Source organism: Pseudopipra pipra, chromosome 1 (assembly GCF_036250125.1).
Source record: "Pseudopipra pipra isolate bDixPip1 chromosome 1, bDixPip1.hap1, whole genome shotgun sequence".
Classification (NCBI taxonomy): domain Eukaryota; kingdom Metazoa; phylum Chordata; class Aves; order Passeriformes; family Pipridae; genus Pseudopipra; species Pseudopipra pipra.
In genome coordinates this window covers 41,453,147-41,477,520 of record NC_087549.1, presented here as the reverse complement: position 1 = coordinate 41,477,520, position 24,374 = coordinate 41,453,147, and the positions used below count along the sequence as shown (strand labels likewise).

Here is a 24,374-nt window from a genome sequence, read left to right as displayed (position 1 = left end):
ACATTTAGAAGGGGGGAAAAAAAGTCATTAATCAAAAGATAAGTCCTAAACCCAGTCAAGTTACTAGGCTTTAGAATAAATGATGTTTACTTTCTTGTCACCTGAGTGCTGAGCTTTCTGTATTGCACTGTTATCTATTTTAAACCCTCAAAACCCCCCAGAAATTTCATCCTGGATTAAAATTTACAGCCTTCCTTGTGCCTATTCCTAAACTCAGGAGATGAAAAATTAACAGGCAGGAATTCCAATATGACCATGTATCAAAGATTTTTTTTCCAGGAAAAAGAGCAGAATCCTACTAATCTCTACTGTGTGAGAACTGCTCATTTTCAAAGAGTTGCTGAGAGCTACTCTGTTGAGAGAAAATCTGGAGCCTCTCAGGTCTGCTGTAAAATGACTCTGATGTCAGTAGGACTGAGCCTCCTCATTGATAAACCTAGCCACCAAATGAACCTGCTCAGGGATATGCTAGATTGCTCTGAAGGTGAGTTATGTGGCGGGCAAACAAGACAAGGCTACAAGAAGGAGGAAGGCTCAGTCAACCACAGAGATTGCTCTAGATAACACAAGGTATTTTTTTTCATCATTAGCTACCATACCTATTTAGCAGAAAAATGCTTAACTCAATGCTGTGTAAAATGCACACATCCCTTATGCATTTCAGGGAGTTTACCACATGCTGGCTAGCTATTCTAGTTCTTTTTTTTTTTTTTTTTTTAATTACCCAGTCAATATCCTGAAAGACAGGACTAGTGTGAGCTATTTTTGGACTGATTCCTACTCATAATTTCACCCTCCCCCCCAAATTAATATAGATTCGTACCTAACACTGCAATTTGCATCCAAATCCATCTTTGTAATAACAGCTGCATAAAGTCTTTTTTGAAAAAAGTCTGTACCTTCTGAATGCTAATCACCTCTATTAAAATGAACAAATTCAAATTATAATGAATTTTAAATACATGTAATCATTCATTGACTTGAATAATTTAAGGAGGAAAGAAACCCCTAACTTCTAAAGTTGACATTTTGACAAAGGCACATAGTTGCCCAATTAATGTTCAAATTGACTTTGTCATTAAAGGAATTTATTTCAATAAGCAGATACTTAGAAGTCTTAAATAAGCAAAATGAGTGCTTTGAAATATGGCTATTAACATGTAACACTGGATGAAACTAAATGGATGAGAAAAAATGTTGCTCTGGATTAGTGGATTATAGCAAGAAGAAGATTGTTAGAAACCTGGAAAAACAAGGTACAGATCTTTACCTGTTCAGAAAGCTATCCTGTATCCACGTGTAATCTGTGAAGGGAGTGAAGGCGTGTCAATATAGTCCTTATTTCTAGCAATATCTGGTAGATCTCATTGGGAACATGCTAAGTTTTCTCATGGGATCATGCTGTATGTAATGTAAACTGTCATGAAGGTTTTTCAAACAGCACTGTTAATGCTGGACAGATCTTTGCAGAGATCCAGGCAAGTTTTGTTACCCTACACATCTGTATTTGCTCTGATTATGATGTTGTTTGCTAAGAAAGCAAATATACTGTTTGCAGTCTTTGATACCAGTTTTCAGTTATCCAGAGTGTAAGGGAAAAATCGTTTTCCATAAATTAAAAGTATTTTCTGCTTTCTCTGGTACTATTTACTCAGAATATTTCCGTAATTTTTGTGTCATCATTTAAAAAAATAAAACAGGACAAAGTCAAATGGAAAACCTATACTCAGCCTTGTTCTGGTAGCAAGATGATAATGTGAGTTCTTACCCAGAAGGAAATTAATCTATGTGACAAAAAATACATGTACGATCTTAGATTGAATAATCTGTTAGTAGATAGGTAGTTCAAAAATATGAAGGGGATCCTTGTAGGTGATAGCTCTAAAGCATTTAGAATAGAAAGGAGGTGATATAATAGAGGACAACTGAAAGGGGAAGCTACTTGACATAAAAAGTTTTCTGTTTTTATACATCCATAATTTGTTTTCTTTCCCAGAACCACAGAATGTTTCAGGTCATAAGAAACCTCTCAAGGTCATCTTGCCTAATTCCCTCTGTTCAGGCACAATCACCTAGAGCAGGTTACCAGGGCCACATCCATCTACAATTCAAATCAAAAATAGTTCATTTCTGATTTTTGAAGTTTAGAAATAGAAGTCATAGAGAATGTTTGTCAAAGCCATTCCTTCACTATTAATTATATGGCATAATTTTCTAGAAAATATTGACCATCACTGATATTTATTTCTCACAAATTATACTGAGAGAAATGTCATTTTAAATTACTTTAAATCTAACCTGAAACCTATGTAAAATAGCCTTTCACTGCCAACTATCTTCTGTTTCTTTCAGATTGTTTTTCATATGTAGACTATCTTGTTTTAATGGACTTTTTTGGTGAAGAAGATAGAAAATAATTCACAGGAATTAAAATATTTATGGAAAGATAACAAGGCTTTTCACAAACCTGAAAAATAGGAGAGGAGACATTTTGACTGCCTTTACAATTAAGCAAAATTTTTCTAGTATTCATTCAATATTTTATGTGATTAGTTTTTCTGTTGACTTATAAAAAAAGTATCTCAGCATAAAAATCCCTAGCCTTTTATATGCACAACTGGTTTTACAAATGATTACATCACGATCACACTTTTTGTTCAATTTTTTTTCACACATTTGCAGTGTGGTTTTTGTTGTTTTTCTGCTAACAATTGACTATACTGAATTTTTAGACTATATGGAAAAGGATTTTAAAATGTACAGAGAAAATTATATTAAAAGCAGGGTGGAGAGAGTTATCTGAGTTTCTCATTCCTCATAATTTTCCCCCTGTGTTGTCTGATGTAGTCATTTGTCTTCTGACTCCATCCTGTTGCCCTACAGCATGTTTTCACATAGTGTGTATATGAGTATCAGACTTCCAAGATAAAAAGCTGTCAGTGCATCTGTTCTGATCTTTGAATCACCTCACTTCTATAATGTCACATACATTTTACATTTCATTTTGGGGAAATTTTCTCGTATTTTTATCTTACTATTCTTCCTAAAAAATAATAAAAACTATGTAAGAACTCTGAAAAAGTCTCTCTGAAACTCAAGGCTATTTAAGTCATTTTTAGCTAGATATTGGACTGATATAAAATATGGCAATTTATCTTGCTTGATTAGGATGTCTATGTGATTTAAGTACATATTAAATTACAAGATTATGGATTTTTGACTGAAGAAATTGCCCTGTTTCATTTATCATTTCAATATAGATTTTTTTTAAACTGCACGTGATTTAAGTCATAAACCATTATGACTTATTGAATCTTTGTTACTGAACCAGTAGCCACTAAGTTAACTAATTTGTACCACCATTTGATTTTGAAGAATGAGCTGCTTCAGGTAAGTCAGAAACCAGGACTGCAAAAATTATCTTTCAAGTGGAATGTTATCATAAATAAAATCTTTTTTCACTACCACTGCCACCTTTGGTGATAACAGTTTATAGGGACTCAAAAAAACTTACTAAGGTTAAAAAGCTAACCAAATTTTTGAATTTATAAAGGAGCACGCTATGCACCATCTATTTGTGATTAACATTTATTTCCATTCATCATGTGTCTGTGGTTCTAAGCATTTATTTTCAGAAATGAAATTTCTGAAATTTCATAATCTCATGAAATTCCATATGTACCAAATCCACATGTGCAGCAAAACTGAGAGAGGGTCCAAACCTCATATCATATTCATCACTATCATATTCAAATATCATATTCATCACTATTTCAGTTCATGTATACACATGAGCTACTAATTTGGAAAGTTAAGATCCCTTTCCAATAAATAATTGTCTTTAATTTTTTCATAAAGATTTTTTTTTTTAGAAGTAAGAATGTTTACCAGTAACATAAATGTCTCAAAGAGGTCATCTATTTTATCTTAGAAGTGAAAATTTTCAACAGTTTCTGACCTTTATTGTGTAAAAATTACAATATTTTATTTAACTTCACATGTTTGGTATGTTTAGATAAAACTGAGATCACTGTAGGAACATATCAGTTATCATAGTTATCTATTAAAACAGGTAGCAACTATTTGTTCAGTTTTGCCTTGTTTTCCAGAATCTAGCCCAGGCTATTTTAATCCACACAGGTGGATATGCATGCACATGCATTCAAACAATTTTGTAAGTATTCCTAATTATAATCATACAGCCTTTGCTTCACAGTTCTTCTTTATGTTGAATAGTAGGTATTGAGTCTGAAAGAGAAATGCTTTTATGTTGATAAAACTTTGGTACAGCAGATTTTCTGGAAAATCAATCTAAATTTTTCTCATGATCTACAGAGGCCTTAAATTTCATGGCTGCTTTAGTGCTGGGTCAATCAAATGTGAAATATCAATACATTTGCACAGCATGAGTGACTGTATCCTGTTATTTTGATGAATAGTAGAAGTAGAAATGAGGAATATGAAAGAGAAAAACACTCACTAAGTAGAGATTACATACAGTGTTACAATGTTATTAAATGTCATCAGGCAAGATGATATCTTACTGTGTGTCCAATTTTAATGAAAAAAATCAAGATGAAACCAAATGAATCCTGTTTAATTAATTTAAAAGCATAGATGTCTCAGTTCCCAGAAACTAGAGATCATTCATTCTCTTTCAGTTACTGATAGGAAAATATGCCAAAGTACTGCATATAGTAGTACAATTTTGTTATACTAATTTAACTCTTCTGTGTAACCCCTCTCAGTCACTGAAGTCTAGAGATTCCAGGGATGGGGATCCATACTTATGAATAACATATGAAACAGCAGAAATGAGAGAAATTTGAACAAACATCAAATTGGAATAATTTAAAACTTCTCCTACTGTACCTCTCAGTTGTTTGTTAGAGTTTTTTTCCTTCTGAATATTTCTTCATTCAGGAATAAATGAGATTTCAGAGAACATGTCTTTTTAGGTATTGCCTGACAGTACAGTGTTTAGCACTCTTCTTGATACTTGAATATTATGGTGCATATCTGTCTTCTTTTTGACTTTTATAAGCTTGTTTAGTTACCAAACCAGCAGATACTTCAACACATGTTCTTCATTGAACCTGAGACTACGTGGCAGTTTTAGTGTTTGCTATTGGCAAAATAATTAAACGTTGAGGTTCATTGTAGTGTTAGAGGAATGGACCTTCTCCCTATCTCTATTTATAGTCCATGAAATATCCAATAAACTGTGAGAGAGAGTAGTAGTGTTGATTTCACACAATGGGATTTGAAAAAGTCATTAATTTCCAGTGTGTTACAAAAAAATCCACCAGAAAAAAAAAAAAAAAAAAAAAGAGAGAAAAAAGAAAAACAACAGACCCACCATTTACTTTAATGTGTGCTCCATGGAAAACTATCAATGAAAATCCTCTTCCCAAAAGTAATGAAATAAAATGGTGTATATTATTTTTTAAAAGGACGTGACATACAAAATCTGAATGGATAAAACACGCAGTACAAACCTTCATTTTGGAGACCTTTTTTTACCATTGGTAAACTTACTAACTTGTTGACTATTTATATAATTGTCTTTATTTTACCTAAACTGTTTTCCTTACATGATCATTACTGACATGTAAGACAGAGATTGCCCCATACTTTCTTAATTAATGTAGAAATCAGTTTCACAAAGATACTTAAAAATAAATCTATCCCATTAGCAGCATTCTATGAAATATGGGTTGATCTATTTTCCATAGCAGTAGCATACCAGTGCACACTGGAAATTGTATTTTATTACTAATGGCATGGTTATAAATCAAAGGTTTCATGATGGGTCTGCTCACTGTTCAGTGGTTCTCCAGAAGGTAACATAGTGGTGACTCATGCTCTGCTGCTCTTTAAGGATTTGATATTAAATTACTCAAACTTAATAGGTGGATATAGGTAGAGAATTGCATCCTAAAATGAGCTGAAATAAGTTCCAGTTCAAACATCTGTGTCAGAATATCTACAAGTAGTGGTAAGTGTCTGCAGCATTCTGCTTAATTCTTAGCTGTAGATGAAGTCTGTTCAAGATAGTGGCTGAAAACAGTCAGTAAATTTGCTGTTTCTAAGCAAGAAGGTTCAAAACTTCTCACAGGTATTTTCAGACAGTAAAAAAAAAAAAGGCAGATTGTCATTAGTTGGAAATAAAATTTGTAAGATCATATTGTTTAATGCCTAACTGTGAAACTGTATGTGGAGACAGTATCTATATTGCTGTGTAATAGGAGTTGCTTGATTTGATATTCCTGACTAGTGGTTCCTTACACTTCACTTACATTAAATTTTACTGATGTGATCTGTCAGCAAATATGTAGAATAGACCTTTAACATCCATGGAGTATGTGGTTTAGGTTTTTTTCTTGTTACCAGCACAGCAAGGGTTGGTTCTCATGTTTTTGGATTGTCCTAACAGGTGTTCTTTGTACAAACTGCCAATGCACCCTATTGTGTCAGGAGTTCAAGGTATGCAGCTATGTAAAATTTGACAGATATCAGCTTACTCATATGAAATATTTGCAAGACAAGAAAATGTCTGAGGAATTTGTCAACACTATTGATTTTTCTGTCAGATAGTCTACATGGGCTGGACAGAAGAACGGGAACAGGACTCTCTTCAGGATCGAATGTACACACCAAAGTTTCTAGCACTGAGAGGATCTTCCCTCTATAAATTTATAGCACCTCCAGTAAGTATTTTTCTCATACTTAGTGGGAATAAATGTTATTAAGGAAAATAATTTCATGTGATGTGTACAAGGCTTTTGCAATGAGATATCACTCACTAACAGGATTGCAAATAGCAGCACTGAAAAGTTCCAGGATATGTGGTATAGAAGTGACAGAAAGCATCTGTTCGTCAGATGACTGAGCATTTTACAAGAATTTCTTTCCTGACACTAAACTGAGCACTTAGAAAAATAAAAGAAAAATCTACTTATGTTAAAAGGCAGCTTTTGATTTTCCTTTGGCAGACAGAAAAGGCCTGAAGTAAGATGGTTAAATTTGAACTGAACAATTATTCTAGTGAAACTGCTGGGATTTGGGGAAATAGCAAAGCTTTTCGCATGCTGTGGAAATTGTAATATGTCTGTATTTAGATTTCATCTCGAATGTAAGTTTTTGCTGCTAGAGAGCTCCAAAAGAAGGTAGGGAAGCAAATTAAATTGTTTAAGTTAAATATATTAATTGGAATCTGACTGGGAACACTGGGTAAAATTTTAGCTCTCGTCTTATACTCAGCAGTTTACTTTCGCAGTTTGATGGTACCTCTAAGCTGCAGTAAAGATCCCCTAGCTAACTTTTAAGCTATTTGCTAAGGATCCAGTAGCAATCCTATGCCTACAGCAGGGACAGTCATGTTCATTCATTTTTCCTGTTTATTGAGTGACCTTGCTGACTGCTGCTAAACCCTGTGTTGCCAGATCCAGGCTGTAGCTCCTTCCTGCCTGAATCACAGAATTACAGAATAGTTCAGGTTGGAAGAGAGCTTTAAAGGTCATCTACTGCAAACCCCCTACAGTAAGCAGGGACACCTTCAACTGGAACAGGTTGCTCAGAGCCTAGTCCTGCCTGATGTTTCCAGGGATGGAGCATATACCACCTCTCTGAGCAATCTGTTCCTCATGTGGTTCAAAACCAGCTTGCAAATATTTACATTGTTCATCAGTATCTATTCCCATTTGTTTAGCAAAAGGCTTAAAAACATATGAAAGACATGAGGAGTAAGTATGAACTGAAAACTCCACGTGTTCAGTGTTTGTATGCTAGTTCACTGGTATGGGTTTGACTCTCCCATGGTTGGTAATGGGAATTTGGCTTTTGTTGGTGGATATTTTTCAGGATCAGATTAAAATATCAGATTAAGCTACTAAGCACCTTAATTCAAAAACCGTTCTGTCTTTGCTAGACCTACTTGAGCAATTGCTGCCTGTCAAATAAAGCCACCTACATTCTAGGCACTAGATAGAAGCAGAATTAATGCTGAGAGCTCCTGTTCAATATAAAATAGGAAGGTTATTCTTTTGTAAGTACTATCGAAGGGACTACAAGCCTCTTTACTGAAGAATCATAAGTTTTCAGGAGTAATATGTTTCTAGGAGGTAAATGGGTAGTGGGGGGTGATTAATGGTTGTGGAAGAAACATGTTCATAGGAAGACTCTGAACCATGGTGATGTTAATAAGGGAAATTTTGGCAAGCTGCTGTTGTATGAGACAAGCAACTCATCCTTGAGTTTTTATAGGTCTTGTTTCAGCTGAGCTGCAAGCACAACATGATTTTGTTTTGCCAGATTCTGGCTCCTTTTCTAAAAGAGAAAAACAGTTCAAACATAGAGAAAGATATTTTCTCTCCATGGAGTAGGAGGGAAAGAGAATGATAAACATGCTTTTTATAGGACAAACAGAGGAAGAGTTCCTGTAGAGCTGCCTTAAAGACATATTATCGTATGGCTTGGGTTGGAAGGGACCTTAAAGATCATCTAGTTCCAACCCCAACATATAATGTATTAATTGCACGCTTATATGCCCAGAAAAATTTTCTTCTTATCAAAGACTGCAGAAAGCCTTCTAAAGGACTTCTAACACCCTATTTTTTGCATGCAAAGGCATACTGTTATGTTTGCTCTTCTGCAGGTATATATGTTTGTTTCTTCCAGGCATCACAAAAGATTACAAGGAAAGTTTCAACAACACAGTTTCAGAGCTTCTATTTATGAGATGCATAAAGTGTAGTCAAAAGAAAAACAGTTTTAATTATATTTGCAGTGTAAACTGCAAATATATGAAGTTTTTTTCTGAACAGAGATGTCTTGCCAAATTTTTAACCAGAAAATCAAATGAAAGTATTTCCCCAGTCTTTGCCAAAGTCTAACACATTAGGGAAGTATGTGTTAAACAGTGTCTATCAGGAACCTCCCCCTGCCTCTTTTTTTGGCTGTTTGATCAATAGTACTTCTGCTTTGCATGCTCAGATAAAGGAGCACTCCTAATGTTACTTATTTACACTTTAAAAGCTTTACACAAAATTACTCTTTTTTTTTTCTTTCTGTTATATTCTGGTACATTTCCTCCTTTAGAATTATTAATTGTGTCAAGTCTGGTGTGTATTGGTTTTTTACTATTTATAATTGGAAATCTCAGAGAGGATGGATGTGAGAAAGAGCCGCTAACACCTTCTTTTGCTATTCAAGCTTTTAAATTAAAATATTAAAAGTGAACAGGTGAAGCAATTTCTGTGACTGTCTTAATTTGACAATTGCTCTTGCTTTGCACACAGCATTATATAGAAAGAGTTTTGGCTTGACCTGAAAATAAGTCCCTTTATAGGTACAAATAAAAGCAAGGAGAACAGGGAGGTCTTATATTTTCCACCAAAGTTTTTAAACATAGTTCCAAATGAGTCTGTGCTTCAGCAGCCATAGTAACTACTTTTCCTGATGAAGGAATATGACTTCAGCTGGTGTGGCTGGAGTTTTGGTCTCAGCGGGGCTGTAGCAAGATTCCTCTCCCCATTTCTTTGTTCTTGGTGAGAAATTCATCCTTTTGTCCATAGCATAAAGAGTAGCTTTATGGTTTAGTCTTCATACTTCAATAAGATGGTGAAAACTGCATTTGGGGATGACTGCAAATAAATAAAATTCTAATAGAGGAACTATAACACTGTATTTTTTAACTTTTCACTCCTGCCTATGATTTCCTGAAAGGAGTTTGTATTACAATAATGTTTATAACTAAAAATTAAGTTAGGAATAGAATTTTCTCATACAACTGCAAACAAATTTTGATCAAGAAAATTTTATCCCCTAGCATCCGAACCCACAGATGCTTCTCAGACGTGTTGTATCTATTATTGATTATTTTCTCTTTAGATAAGAGAGAAATTGTTCTCATACAATATTTTTCTTCCTGGCCTGTGAACAGTATTTTATCACAAATTTTTCAAAGAATTTTATCTTGAATCTTGTAGAACTAATAATTTGTGGTTTCATCAACCTCTTCATCATGCCTAATAAATTTAATGATAAAACCATCTTCCTTTGGAGCTGTGCCAATATCTTACTATTAAGATTATTTTTCTTTCATATATAACCTCAGTTTCATTCTCTTTTGTGCCGCCTTCTGTATTTTGAGACTGTGAATATTCTCCTGTTTCCATTTTGCAGTTTCTTTGAAAAGTTATTTATAGATTGTTGTGATATTGCCTTGACTCTTACCTTACTGAATATATTCATCTATCTTTTTCTGTCCTATTTAAGTCTTACCACTTACCCTTTTATTTAATTTTATTTAATTCTTTTATCTATGCATTTTTGTGTAAAATAGTTGCTTAAAATTAATACAGTTAAACACAATTGTCAAATCCCTAGACAAAGAGGAAAAATAAACTATTCTTCAAATGTTCGTTGTTAGAATTTAGAAGTAGATCTTGATAAGAAAAAAAAGAAAATGTATATTTGCCTCTTGTTTCATGGTTGGTTTTTTTCCCTCTGGATTTCAAGGCATGTGAGGTAAGTGTCTGGGACATTGCAAGGTTGGAGACTCATTTTATGGATTTGCAAATACTGTAGGTGACTGGGAGCAAATAGTGGCATGCAGTTACAAGGAGGAAAGTAAAGAGAAACATACCTTCTTGTAGTCAGGGCACTGGCTCTGTGAGATGAATTCAAGGGCTGTATCCTCTCAGGATCTCAATGCAACCCCTACCAGTTCCCTGGGGAAGCATCATCATTCAGCACAGAGCAGCCAACATGCAAGGACACTGCACTGTAAATACAGGGAGAACTTCTTCCAATCGTTGCCTGGATGGAACAGTGTGATCCCTGGTAGTTATTGCTCTGAGGCAGTGCATGGTCTTTCTGTATACATTATACTGGATGTAAAGAGCTTAGGGATATAGCTTTATTTTTGTTAATAAACTTACTTCCTGAAATAAATGAAAATAGCTTAATTTCTTTTTCTGTTTATTTTTTTGTTTGTTTGTTTTGTCTTTTGTTTTGTTTTTTTCCCCAAAGGTCACAACCTGGGATTGGACACGAGCTGAGAAAACATTTTCAGTTTATGAGATAATGTGCAAAATTCTCAAGGTATGATGAGAAAGTATAAAATAAATTACCACTTTGACAGACCAGTTGTCAATCCAGAGAGTAACGCTGCCCACCTTGCAGAAAGAGATCTCATTTTTTCCCTTTGAATTCAAATATCAGAAGTCCTGGTGTCAGTAGATACAGAACCAAACTAGAAGGCATGGCAAAATTGAAAATAAATTGATTTTGACTAGGAAACTGCTTTGTATCTCCGTAATGCTGTATGGGGTTTACAACTTTACTTTAATGTCACATTTAATAAGCATGACATTTCATTTTCTGACTGAGGACCTAAAAAAACAGTGATCAATTTGATTGTTTTCAAATATGTTGATGAAACTAGTAGTGGCTGCAATGTAAGATTTCACTAGGCCTGAGAGCAGTCTTTAAAATATACAATACCATTCTGAAAACTTTTGTCTTATTTTTTCTAATTTCTTCAGTTTACCCTAACTGTAACAAATGGGAAGAGATAATGAAAATTGTTTAGAAAGTTAAAATTATGAGTACAAAATTGAATAAGACCATTATTGTACATTGATTTTAATTTTTAGTTCTCAATTCAATCAGAATTAATTTATCTTATCTTCTCTCTATTTTAAAAACAGTGAAAAACAAGTGCCCAAAATTTTCTATGAGAAAAAAAGGGATGAAAAGAAATTGTCTCTTTCCATTAAACTGAAGTGCCTTCTGGTGTATGTTGGTTTTGGGTTTTTTAGGTCAAAATTGTGTAAAATGTAATTTGGACTTTTCTGGACTTTTATCTAGTTCGATGCAGACTAGTATCAAAAGGAAGTAAGAAAAAATGATATTTTTTTTAAAAGTGTTTCCCACTGGGAAGACCTTTTACTGACATAAATAGTACATTTCCTAGCTATTGTAGACCTCATAGGTGCACTATGTTTTCCTTACGGAGGCAAATTACAGATGTAATGGCTTAATAAAATTCAGAAACTTCTTACATCTGAGACTTCAAAAAAAAGAAAAGAAACCAAATTTATAGTCTGAAAAAAAACCTCCTTTGCTAGCAATCTGAACAGAAAAGTGAAAGATTTTCTTTTACTGCTATGGTAGCTGTGAGGCCTGGAGACTTCATGAGGGAGTAAAACATCCCAAATGCAAAACGTCACATCACTGTGGCATGTCCTTTAACCACCAAGTCTGTGCAAATATTGACTCCTTAGAAGTGGTCATGTAGGGAGAGAACTTGCAGGAAAAGTTTTTCACTCTTTGAAGACATTGCACTAAGGGTGTATACAAACAATGCTCTTAGAGCACAGTCAGGCTTTAAGAGAGTTGAAAAATCTCAAACACTTTTCCCCTGCCCCTGCCACCCCTCCGCCACCCCCAGTAGTCTGTAATTGCTTCAGGCCTTGGGCTTATTGTGGTAAGCATCAAGGCAGCTCTTCTTTGTCAGAGAAGTGTGTTGGAGCCAGGAAGATGACTCCTTATGACTTATCCAAGGATTTTATTATAGTCCCTGTATAGAAATTTACAGAATGTATGCCATATAGTATTCTGTAACTTAAAGATCTTTCTTTTCCTTTTTTTCTAGCCTTTTGCCTTTGTTGATGCTCTTCTCATTCACTCTCAATTTTAGCCATTTTTCTTTTTTCCCCCTTCTCCTGTGTCCCCTGTTCTTGCATATCAATACATGGATTTTTTTTTCTCTTCTCAGCAATTTAGCAGAAGTTATTACAGCCAAAGTCAGTCCACAAAGCAGTAAAACCTGAACCAATCCCTTCCTGCCACTTTTGTGTGGAATCACACAAAAGAGTACAAAGATGATGTTTTTTCTTATCATCAACTCTCCAAATTGTCTGGGAAGAGGTGTAGATCTTCCAGTCTCAGTCTGTATTAACAGATAGGCAGAGAGGAAATTCCAGTTTAAGTGATATAAGAATATCATTTATGTGTTTCTTTATCACTTTATTCATACTCAGATATTCCTTTATTTTCTGTAAATATGGTCAAGCTTTTAAAGTCTTGAAATGTTTCAAACAGGTTCTTTGGCTGACTAAAACCTGTAAATAATAAAAAATGGAAGTAGAAAAATCATTGCAATAAAATGGCAGCTTATGACATTGGAGTATTAATCTTCACTGTTTTCTAGTTTTCTACAGCAAGTACTGTAGGACTTAACTATGGTTTCACTAAATATAAAAGCAAATAAAACCAAGAAAAACAGCTTCCCATTACTGCTACTACATTGAACATCTGTAGAGACTCAAGGTTTTGTTCAACTTTTATGCCAGAACCATAAAAGTCTCCATTTTAGCAATAAGTGTTTCAGGACACATTTGTGCAAGCCCCATGGGTATTACTGCAGCAGAGGCATCGTAAAAAAAGTTACTCTCGTGTTTTGTGATCACCTTCAAACTTCTTCCTCTCTATACTGCCTCACTTGCTACTTTTGTTATAAATCAGTTTACCTTGGAGAATGAATTGAATGGCAAAAGGACAAAGTAACGGGGTTTGAAGTAATTATATTCTCAGGGATTGATAGATAGTGTGATAGCTCAGGAAACCTAATGAGAAAATGAAAAGAAACCAGGTTTATTCCACTACAGAATGTTCCCACTCCTGCACTTCCTGTTCTTCCATGGTAAAGACTGAATTCATGTAATTCTTTTCAGGAAAATTGAGACAATAGAATTATTCTGTGTTTCTACTTCAGAAGAGACAATAGCTGTCATTGGGCAGAAATAAACCCCAGAAGACAGTAATGCCATTTGCAGGAAAATATCATCCATCAGTGTCTCTGAAGAGGGTTTAGTTCCATATTCTTGGCTAAACTCAAATTTTTCTGTGTACATAATCACTAGGAGTAATAGTGAATCATAGAATTATAGAGTAGTTTGGGTTGGAAGAGACCTTTAAAGGCCATCTAGTCCAACTCCCCCTGCAATGAGCAGGCATGACTGCAACTAGATCAGATTGCTCAGAGCCCTGTCCAACCCGACCTTGAATGTTTCCAGGGATGGGGCTTATACCACCTGTATAGGCAACCTGTTCCAGTGTTTTACCACCCTTATTATAAAAAAATTCTTCCTTATATCTAATCTATATCTACCCTCTTTTATTTAAAAAACACTATCATAGATCATTCCCAGATGGTGAAACACAATCGTCTATATTCTTTATTTATTTTAGAATGATCACTACCATAGATTTTGGGCCAAATGGACCATCTAGCACCCTCCAAAACATTCCTGTCATGGCTTGAGAGCTATCATGGGTGAAGGAGCATTTGTAATGAGCTGTTGCATATGTTTTAGAGGAATAAAAAGTTTCCTGCTGTGGATGTAATCTGTTCCTTACCAGCTAGCTATAGTGTCAACAAGCAGTTCCATACATGCTTAATTTGTTAGTATAAACACAGCTTTTGTGGCTAATATTTGCTTTAAGTAGAAAGACTTTCAGGTGGTCTGTGCTAACCTTTGTACAAATTAGCACAGGAGTGAGAAGTAGTGCTTAGAGGACTAAAAAATTCCAAAACGTGTTTCCTTCCATGTCGATCAGGCTATTGGGCATCCTGAGAATGCAGGACTGAGTGTGTTGGTTGGGAATGCTGCCAAACCTCTGTAGAGCTAGAAAGAGCATGCATCTTGGCTCATGTCTTCTTTGTAGAAGTGAATTATTAAATGTTATCACAACATTTAGTAAAAAAATGTGGTAATCAAAATGTAAGCTTTACATGGGTTGCTTACAATGGACTGAGATATTTCAAGAAATTTGTCCATATTTAGACATATTCATTAGATGTGAGGATGCACTGTCACCCAAGCTAGTTGGTATTATCTCCTCCTATATACTGGCAATTTCAATAACTATTCCTCACGGCACAAGGACAGGACTTTAGTAAGTCTATCTGAAAGCATTTGTTCCCCTTTTTCCACTCCTTAACTTTGACTTAGGTTCTGATGAGCTTCACAAGAACAGTTTTGATTAGAGAGACTTATTACTGTTTGTCTTTTTAAATAGAATTGTAATTTTTCTCAGTTTAAGAGATTTGTCTAAGTTTCTACTCATGACAGAAGCACTATGGTGGAGAATATGAAAAGCTAGATCCTACTGAATACACATTAATATTTCAATGTTTTAGTGTGCAAGAATAATTCCACTTCTGGTAGCAGTAAATAAATATTACACCCAGCAAAGGACTTTACTGATTTAATTGTCAGGAAGGGTATATAGTCCAAAGTTGTTAAATAAAACTCAGAACGCATCTATCACTATGGCCAATGTTTTCTTCACAGTTGCTTGCATGTGTTAGCAAGCATCCATTCCAAAGGCTCTACTCTTCTCATGAACAATGTAGGACATTGGTATGCCACTTTCAATTTTTACAGTTCTCTCAGCCTCAAGCAGCTAAAAGGCAGGATGTTCTGCACCTTAATCAGAGATGTCAGAGATTATTGTGTGATTTTTAGTTAGTGGATTCATATTTATAACAGCAATTTAATAAATCACTGTTTTGTTGTTATTATATTTTTTTTTCTTTTTTCCCCATCAGATTTCAAGAAAAAGAAAGAGGGAGCAAGGAAATAAGTCACTATTCTTAATGTGATTAGGACCTTTTAAGTAATCACAAAGACCATTAAAATTTGAAACAGAAAAGTAGATTTTAAAAAGATGTCTTTTGACTGTATGAAAAACAGTTTTATTGAGCCAAATTCAGCAAAGGATCATTGATCCCCTAATTAATTAGAGTTTTATATAGTAAAAAAGTATAAAAAACAAAATCCCAAACCCTGATAATCACTTTCATACACTACCATAACAATAGTGGATTATAAGAAAAGGTTCTGTATAAAGTTTTCAAAATACCATATAAAAATACATATCTCATAAATATAAGCCTCTTCATTCTCAAGATTTTGGGGTTGAAATAATAATTTTTGACATGAAGCATAGGTAAAACAGGCTAAATACAAAAATCACATTTTAATTAAATTAACTTAAGTTATTCATTGTGAAATAATGGCAAACAGAAGTGGGATATATTTGATGTAAAAGGAACATTATGGACATGCAAATAACTTAAGAACCTGGGGGGGGTAAATGCATAAATTGATAAACATATGAAGTAATTTATTAAAAATTCAGTAGGTCTGTTGATTAAGGGGTGGAAGCAGAGAGAGAATATAAGGTGCTGAACAGGTAAAAAGAGAGTAGAAATCAAACTCAGGCAATTTAAAATGGGGAAGAAGTTAGGAACTGTAAAAGTTCTGATGATTAGTAAGTGAAAGGTGCCATTAAGAGAAGTTCATGATGTTCAAACCACTTTTTTTTTTACCACGATTTTTTGTCAGACTGATGCTAGGGGAACAGTGACACTAGCATGTGGAAGAAAATCTGTAATCCATATTAAGCAATTTGTTAGGCAGGATAATCTAATGATACCATTTCTGTCACCAGGACTTGAAGGGCCTGAAGTTGTGTCAGGGGAGGTTTAGGTTGGATATTAGAAAAAAGTTCTTCACCCATAGAGTGGTTGGGCACTGGAACAGACTCCCCAGGGAAGTGGTCACAGCACCAAGCCTGACAGAGTTCAAGAAGCATTTGGACAATGCTCTCAGGCACATGGTGTGACTCTTGGGAATGGTCCTGTGTAGGGCTAAGAGTTGGACTTGATGAGCCTTATGGGTCCCTTCCAACTCAACATATTCTGTAAATCTGTGATTAAAATTTATGAGTAATTTTCAACAGAATCGCTGTTAGAATTTACTATGAATAAATATTTCTAATTTTTTGTGCAAGAAGCTTTTTTCACCCAATCCTTTATTTTGAGGAGTAAAGCCCTGTTAATAGTCAACTAATTTTAGTGTTACAATTGAACAAATATTCAATACTCCAGAAGAGCAGGTACTTCTCTCCGTTCTAGCTTCAGAAATGGACAGATGGCCTTGTCCTCTTTGGTACTTCAAAGCTGGTTTAACTGGTTTTTTGTATCTGTTTTTTTGTTACCTCTTATATTTTTGATATGCAGTTTTAGCATGTGTATTTTGAGTGTGTGTGCATGTGCATGCATGCACAAATGTGTATAATTTAAAAACATTTAAGTATCTTAGATAAATTGGTAAACAGTTTAAATATTTAAACAATTTTTCTATATGGGGTTTAGAAAAAGGTTTATTACATTTTTCAGGTAAATTTTGGACAATAACATAAAAGGTTGCAGTTCTCTGCCCCTTTTGCTTGAGTTACTTACTTCTTGAGCTCATTCAAGCATCTGCCTTTGGTTGTGAGAAAATGCTTTCTATAGTTCAGTCACCTGTCTTCTATCTTCAGTGTGTCATGCAAAAATATTTGGAAATTCACCATAAAAACATGCTTTATTCAGCAGGAAACAGAAAACATATTCAAGTGTTAGACCAGCTCTGAAATGAAATGTGAGGATAATTGTGGAAGACAGTCTATGCTGGCAATATGTCAGGGTAGTGAATCATTGATGTTTATAGCTAGTATAATTCATATCAGTGCAGCTATAATTTTCTTGCTATATTAATCAGGACCAACTTGGTGTCTCAGAAGACTTGTGATTTCATTCTTTATTTAGCTGTTAGTATGTGTAAAACCTCAAATGTAGTTATGTTAATTTTTCCCACTTAAGTTGCCTGTAATTATGCTGTCCATTTCCAGTAAGTCAAGTAAAGTAAAAAGGTGATATAAAAAGCATGGGAAGCTACTGGAAATGTTTATATATTCAGATAAATTTTAAAAATAATGCAAATAACACATAAACATATAAAATGAAAATCCAGAACATATTTTGAGGTCTATCATTAATATAGTTAGCTCAATGGCTGAGGCTTGCATCCTAAATTGATTCCTCTAAAGTACTTCACACATACTCTAAACTGCAGAAGTAATGGATAGGTTAATGCTACATCCATGGAATATCAGATTTTCAGCCATGGTTTAGCCAGGTGTCAATTCCTGGAAAAAATGCTAAACTGATGAGTGTTTCAGTTGTAAACAGTTTGAGTAATTTTCAGTCTTTGGTCTGTCTTCTGTTCTACATTTAAGAGTATTTAATGTTGCCAAAGAAAAGAGGTTTGTTTTCCCCTCTAACTAGAATTATGATTGTTTTCTGTGATAAGAAAAATAGTGAAAGTCTTAAATATCTCCATGTCCGCTTGCATTAAGACAGTCATTAAGCTGGCTTCAGTTATACGATAAAGAAAACCTTCCCCTGTACTGAGATCGAGCTCCTGACAAGGCCATTGGATTTCCATGTAAGTGTAAGCCAGTGTGTAGCTGCTACTACAATGCATGGAGATAGCCACTAGATGATCACATCTCTGGTCAGATTGCACATATTTCCTGTGATTCTGTATGTAATTTCAGTTCATTTCTCCTCAACATATACATAGTTATAGAAGACCTAATCCGTGGTGTGTTAATTTGGACAAATTTAATGGGGCCTCTGTGTTAAAGGAGCTGATGTTGCTCTAACTCTATAGCACCATGTAAAAAACCTTCTTGAAAGCAAAGAGGCAGTGTTATTACATGAATGACAACTACCATTGTATAAAGGCTCATTAACTTTTCGTTTTGTTCAGCAAGGAAGAACAAACAATATTTGAAACATAAAGTTACCAAGGAAGGCTTTTCATATTTCCCAATAACTTTAGATAGGTTTATTTTGAGTGAAAAATGAGTCAGTTTTGTTGGGCTGGGGCTGCCAATCTCACGGTCTGATCCTTCTTCCTGAAAGAAGAAATAACAAGACAAACACACAGAGAGGAAAAAGAAAATAATATTAGATACAGAATATAAATGTTTAAATGACTTCTGCAACCTCTTTGTTGCAGAAATTTCTTTTGCTGCCTGTCTAGTTATGAGACCAACAGTGCTGTTGCAACATCCTTGAAAGGCAAAACTAATTTAACTTTTAACATAAGGCAAAATGAATGTTGAAAAAGAAGAGAAATAAGGTGTGAAATATAAATACTGTGTAAGGATACTTGGGAAAGACTAGCATATGTCTTATATCCTAGATATTTGAGATCTAACTGAAGCTTGAGAAGTTTCCTTTAATTGAATTAGTCTAATCGGGGAATTTCTAAAACTTGGAGTGATTCAGTATTTCAGTATTTTATTCACTAGTATATTCTGATACATCAATTTTAGTAGGTTTTTGTGTAGCATTTTTCTCTTATTTATCAATTTGCTCTTATTTTATGGTCACAGATTTTAATCCTTTGAGGCTTTTTAACTGTCTTTTTTTCTGGCTATTGCAATACTTAAATTTAGCTTGAGATGTTGCAGTTTTATTGCACAAAGAATTTGGGACTACAGGCATTCATGCAAGAGTGATAATTCTGTATTTCTTTTCACTGAGACTGTGTCCCATTCCTTATATGAAATAAATTGTTCCTGTCTCAGGGACAACTATTCAAAACTTCTATTGGTGCATTCTCTTCACGGTGGAGGTCTACATATTAATCACTCTCAACAGCCAGAGCCAGCAGTGAAAACAGAAATATTAACTTCCTAACAAATTTTTTGTCTTGTTTGGGTTGATGTTTGGTTTGATAGGATCTTCTTCTCCATAGCTCCTTCTGATTTTTTTTTCTGAGCACTATTAACAAGTAATGTAAAATATAATTTTTTATCTTTTTACTCATACAAATTTGCTGACGTATTGATATTAACACAAATGCTTTCCCTATGCTACTTTAATGTATTCTCATCCTGACATAATGTATTGACAGGCTATTTGAGTAAATAAGGAATTTTGTCCAAAAAAAGGAAGATAAATAAAAAAGAATGTGCAGTCATGTAGGCAATGCTATTAATATAATGTAAAATCAGTTTGGTGAATAATTTTCCAACTTTTTGTTTGATGAGGTTTAATTCTTATCCTTCCAATATTTGTGTCCTTCATGAGGAAGACCTTTAAAAGATCTTTTCCTACCTTTAAAACAAATACATCTAAAGTTGAAAAAAACTCACAAAAACCTATAAAAATGAGACTTATGTGGACTTTTCTTCCACATAATTGTCCACTTCTGGTTTTGAGTCATGTTTTTTTCTTTTCTAGAAGAGGCGTATTGCCTCTTTAAGGAGAAATAGTGTATCATGTTCTCACCATGGCTAGTAGCATAACAACCCCTAATATTCAGGAAAATAGGGATTTTCTCTTCCTGTACAACATGGTGATGAAGCACGTTCAGAATAAAATCTTCAGATGGTAACAGACAAATTTTGCCAAGAACAACTACCTTTTTTGGTAGATGTTAAGTCATTTTTTTTCCAAGGGCAGCAAAAGTGTTCACCTCTCCCTTAATAGCTGTTTCTATTTCAAAGAATGGAGGTTCCAGAGCAGCCTAAAAAGCAGTTTCGGGGGGTAATGCTTGTCTGTTTGTTTCTTTGGTTTTAACAGGGACAAAGCAATTTCATTCCTTTTCCTATTCCATTTTACAGAACTGATTCACTGTTTTAACTATAATGTAAAAATACTAAAATATCCTTAGGCAGGCAACTAGCACAGGGAAAAAAATTTATTAAAATTTGAGGAAGTAATAATCAAGGGGGCAGAATGAAAAGATAGGATCACTCTTTAGCATTGCAATTTATTATCATTACATATACTCTTATGGGATCTGTTCTTAAACTTAATTTCCAGCAAATAATGCCTCAAACTTTGAAGAGGTACAAAACCTCAATAACTTTCCAAAGTGATGATAAGCACATTTTTTAATATGTGTTTGTAGTTATATTAGTCTCTGATTTCTCTGTAGCATAAAATAACTGCTAATGCTTCTCTGAAAAGTATTAGAATAATTTATTTCCTCAGAAGATTAGTCTATGAACATTTTGATAGTTTTCCTCATATAGCATAAAAATAAACAAGTTTCTCAGTAGAGTTCATTAAGAAACAGGCACAATTTTGGCACTGTTTCAGAGGAAACGTGTGTTCAGAGTCTTGTTCTGATTCAGATGCGAGTCTTTGAGACTGCATCATCTATTAATCAGGCAGAATAGGAAATTAATTTTCCTACTCAGGCAGAGTAGGGAAGTGATTCAAGCTTACTGCTGTACCTAATAACTTACAGGGAATGAACCTTTGTATTTCTCTTAAGCAATCAGGCACATCCTTCTAATGGAAATTTAATTGAAACTAAAATTTATTCTGCAATTATAAATATTTTCCCCTTGAGAAAAAATATTTTTTATAAAATCTGGACATCAAAAATATTCTGTTCAGTTTCAGTTTAGCTGCAATTCTGAGTTTATTTAAATGCATATATATATATATGCAATTTCAACATTTTCTTTTCACTTTTTAACACTAAAACTCAGAGAGTCCAAATAAAATGAGCTATGTACAAACACATGCATGCCTGCATGGGTAATTCTTATTTTGTCACTTGATTAATGAGGATATGTTGGGGAAACAGTGTCTTTTTTTCACTCTGGAGCGAATCTATTCCCTGATGCCTGTAAATGCTATTAGAACCATCACTATAGCAACTAATGGTGATGCTCAAGCAAAGTGTTCCCAAAATTCCAGATAAAGACATAGATCATTAGAAGCCCTTAGAAAAAAGGATGTATGTTTATGTAGACAGAACTGATAAGTGAAAGGAGACAGAAACAGTAAAATAATCAGGGCACTGATGGCAGCAAGTGCAAAATGATTAGGTTTTACAGCCTTGGAGTTATTGCACTTTTGAATTGATGACAAAATTCTTTTTATTTTCTGAGAATTTAGGTTTGAATCTTGGTTATGATAGGACAGATTTCTCTCTGCAGAACTGTCTAAATTAGTCAAAAAACAAAACAGAATTTACTTGTTTTCTTATCTGTGTGTTATTAAGAATTACTATAATTAATATAAAAATCATGAATATTTACTCCATTTTAACAGCTGAAATAAAATTATCTTGAAAGGCAAGGTCTATTTTGTCTGTTTAGGTATACAACTCTGATTAGGGTGGTCTTGAACATTTTACATGAATTGTTGTTCATGTCAAAAACTGCTTGCAGTTGCACTGCCAAATTATGCTATATATAACTTCACAGGTAAACCAGAATACATACGTGAGCACCTCATGGGTAAAAGTCATGCCATGAGCATGAAAGTGGTAGACCTAGCTTTGTTTTCTATTGCACAGAGCTTTGTAGAATAGAACAACTCAGCTCTTACTTATTGTCATAAGAGGGTCTCATGCATCTTAGCAGATTTAAATAGTAGCCAAAATATGAGTATTTAATGCAATCATCATACTTAAAAAGAAAATATACAAGTAATAAAAAGAGGAGCAGTGCTGCTTCTGGAGAGAGCAGCCTTTCAAAAGAGAAAAAGCTGCAGAAGAGAGGGCAATGTCACTACTTAGTCATAAAGAAGCATTCTGCCTTAATTTGAAAGGACCTGCCTAATGAGCCATGCTTGGTTCCCTTAGACAAATTTATTACTCTCACTTAACATGGATAGCATTATTAATTAGACAAGCAGGAGTCATACTGTCCTGTCAGCAGAGATGCTGGATTACCCTGAAGCTGGGTGTAAGCCAGTGACTTTCCTCACAGCCCATCCTTCAGCAGGACTACATTCCCTCCAGTAGGGAATGAGCATACTCCTAGAAGTTTTGTGCCTGTTCCTCTTCGGAGAGTTTTATTAATTCACATTGAGAATATTGGGGCAAATGGTACAGCTAATCATTAACTATATGAAAGAGTCCTCAAAAAACCAACACGAAACTGGTTTATGTCACTGACTAGTAAGTGCATATAAAAATGCAGGGTCATAGCAGATTCTTAAATGGGTAGAATGACATTTTATATTTTAGCTGAAATAAGAGTTTGGTAAAAGTTAATTAATGAAGATTCCTGCTTAATCCAGACCTGGTTTTGAGACTCCTGACAAGTTTATCTTAAATTTGCAGATGCTTTTGGACAATTCTCACTTGGATATCTAAAAAAAAATATTTTTGCTTTAAATTCCTCTCTTTATAAGGACATTTGGACACCTGTCTTTTAGCTCTTGCTACATATTGTTTCCTGAAGTTATCAATTGTAAAGATGGAAACATGATTAGATCTATAAATTTAAAATACAGATTTTAAATGCTTGAAAACCAATGCAAAACTGAAGGAAGATCTTGCAGAAAAAGAAGCAGAAGCAGTACTAAAGGGAACCTTGCCCAAAAAATATTTTTACAAGTAGGATGGAATACCACTAACAAGTAAAGAAGTACCTCATATGTATATCAGCAATTTTAGAAAAATTGAAGCAAATTATTTAAATGTATTTGATCTAAACTTGTATTACCGTGGACTTAACCATAGCTATTGATATCAAAATCACAAGTACATACATTAGAGCTAATCACAAATTGAAATTATTATTCTGTAAAAATGTTTTTCCTGTGGAAATGCTGAATTCTGTTTTCATTCCAAATAAGAATGAAATAGAATATAAATGCCAAAAATAAATTAGTACATTATGTGTGTTGTTTGTCACAATACGATGTAATATTTGACATACTGAAATATTTATATGCAAAACACTGAGGGGAAATGCTACCTAGGACTGATTAGATCTTTTCTAAATCAAAGCATGCTCTCATTTTCATATACAAATAGCAAAAACCTGCATAAATATTGTAGACCCCATTTAGCTCTTCTTTCTCATTTCATCATCTAGGTTTGATGTAATGCTTAGTAAATCTACTATCAATATTGCTATCAATGTTGATAATAAAATACACGGGCTTTTTTTAATCACTTTGAAGACTCTTCTGAGATTTTTGAATTTTTCAAACACTTTTTGAGTTCCATCTCAGTAAAACTTTTAACATTTTGTTTTTCTCAGTCTACACAATGACTCTTTCCTTTTTTGTAGACAGAATATTCTTCTCAATAGGTAAAAAAATGCCTGTAAGAATTGAAGAGTCTAACAATGTAATTCAAAAGCACAAAACCTTAACTGTGCCCACATAAATAGAGATATGCATTCTGGAACAGAGCACTGCACTAAGCTCTCTCCCATTTAAAAGCAGGGGTTGTTACTTCAGTTGTTTTAATGACAGTGATTCCTGTGATCCCACCTAGTGCCATAGTCATGTTTAAAAAAAGGTTTAAGAGTTCGCAGTAGCAATAATTACTTGTTCTTTACAGATTATTGTCAAGAATAAGTAGAGTTCAAAATATTTTTAGTTTCTTCTGAGGTTACAGCTATGAAGAACTAAAGCCTTCTCCAGGAAATACATGTATCTTACACATGAGTCTTGTCAGACTCCGTGCTGAATAGGT

At 34.2% G+C, this 24,374-nt stretch overlaps 1 protein-coding gene across 7 annotated transcripts in view; it reads left to right on the top strand.

Annotated features, from left to right (window-relative positions):
• SNTG1 (syntrophin gamma 1) overlaps window positions 1-24,374 on the top strand; it is a 346,565-nt gene that overhangs the window by 275,720 nt on the left and 46,471 nt on the right. For all 7 annotated transcript variants that reach the window (XM_064653459.1, XM_064653482.1, XM_064653492.1 and 4 more), the window contains 2 exons: window positions 6,594-6,710; window positions 11,035-11,106. In XM_064653459.1, coding sequence (XP_064509529.1) covers window positions 6,594-6,710; window positions 11,035-11,106 — 189 coding nt within the window. The remainder of the gene's footprint in view (window positions 1-6,593; window positions 6,711-11,034; window positions 11,107-24,374) is intronic.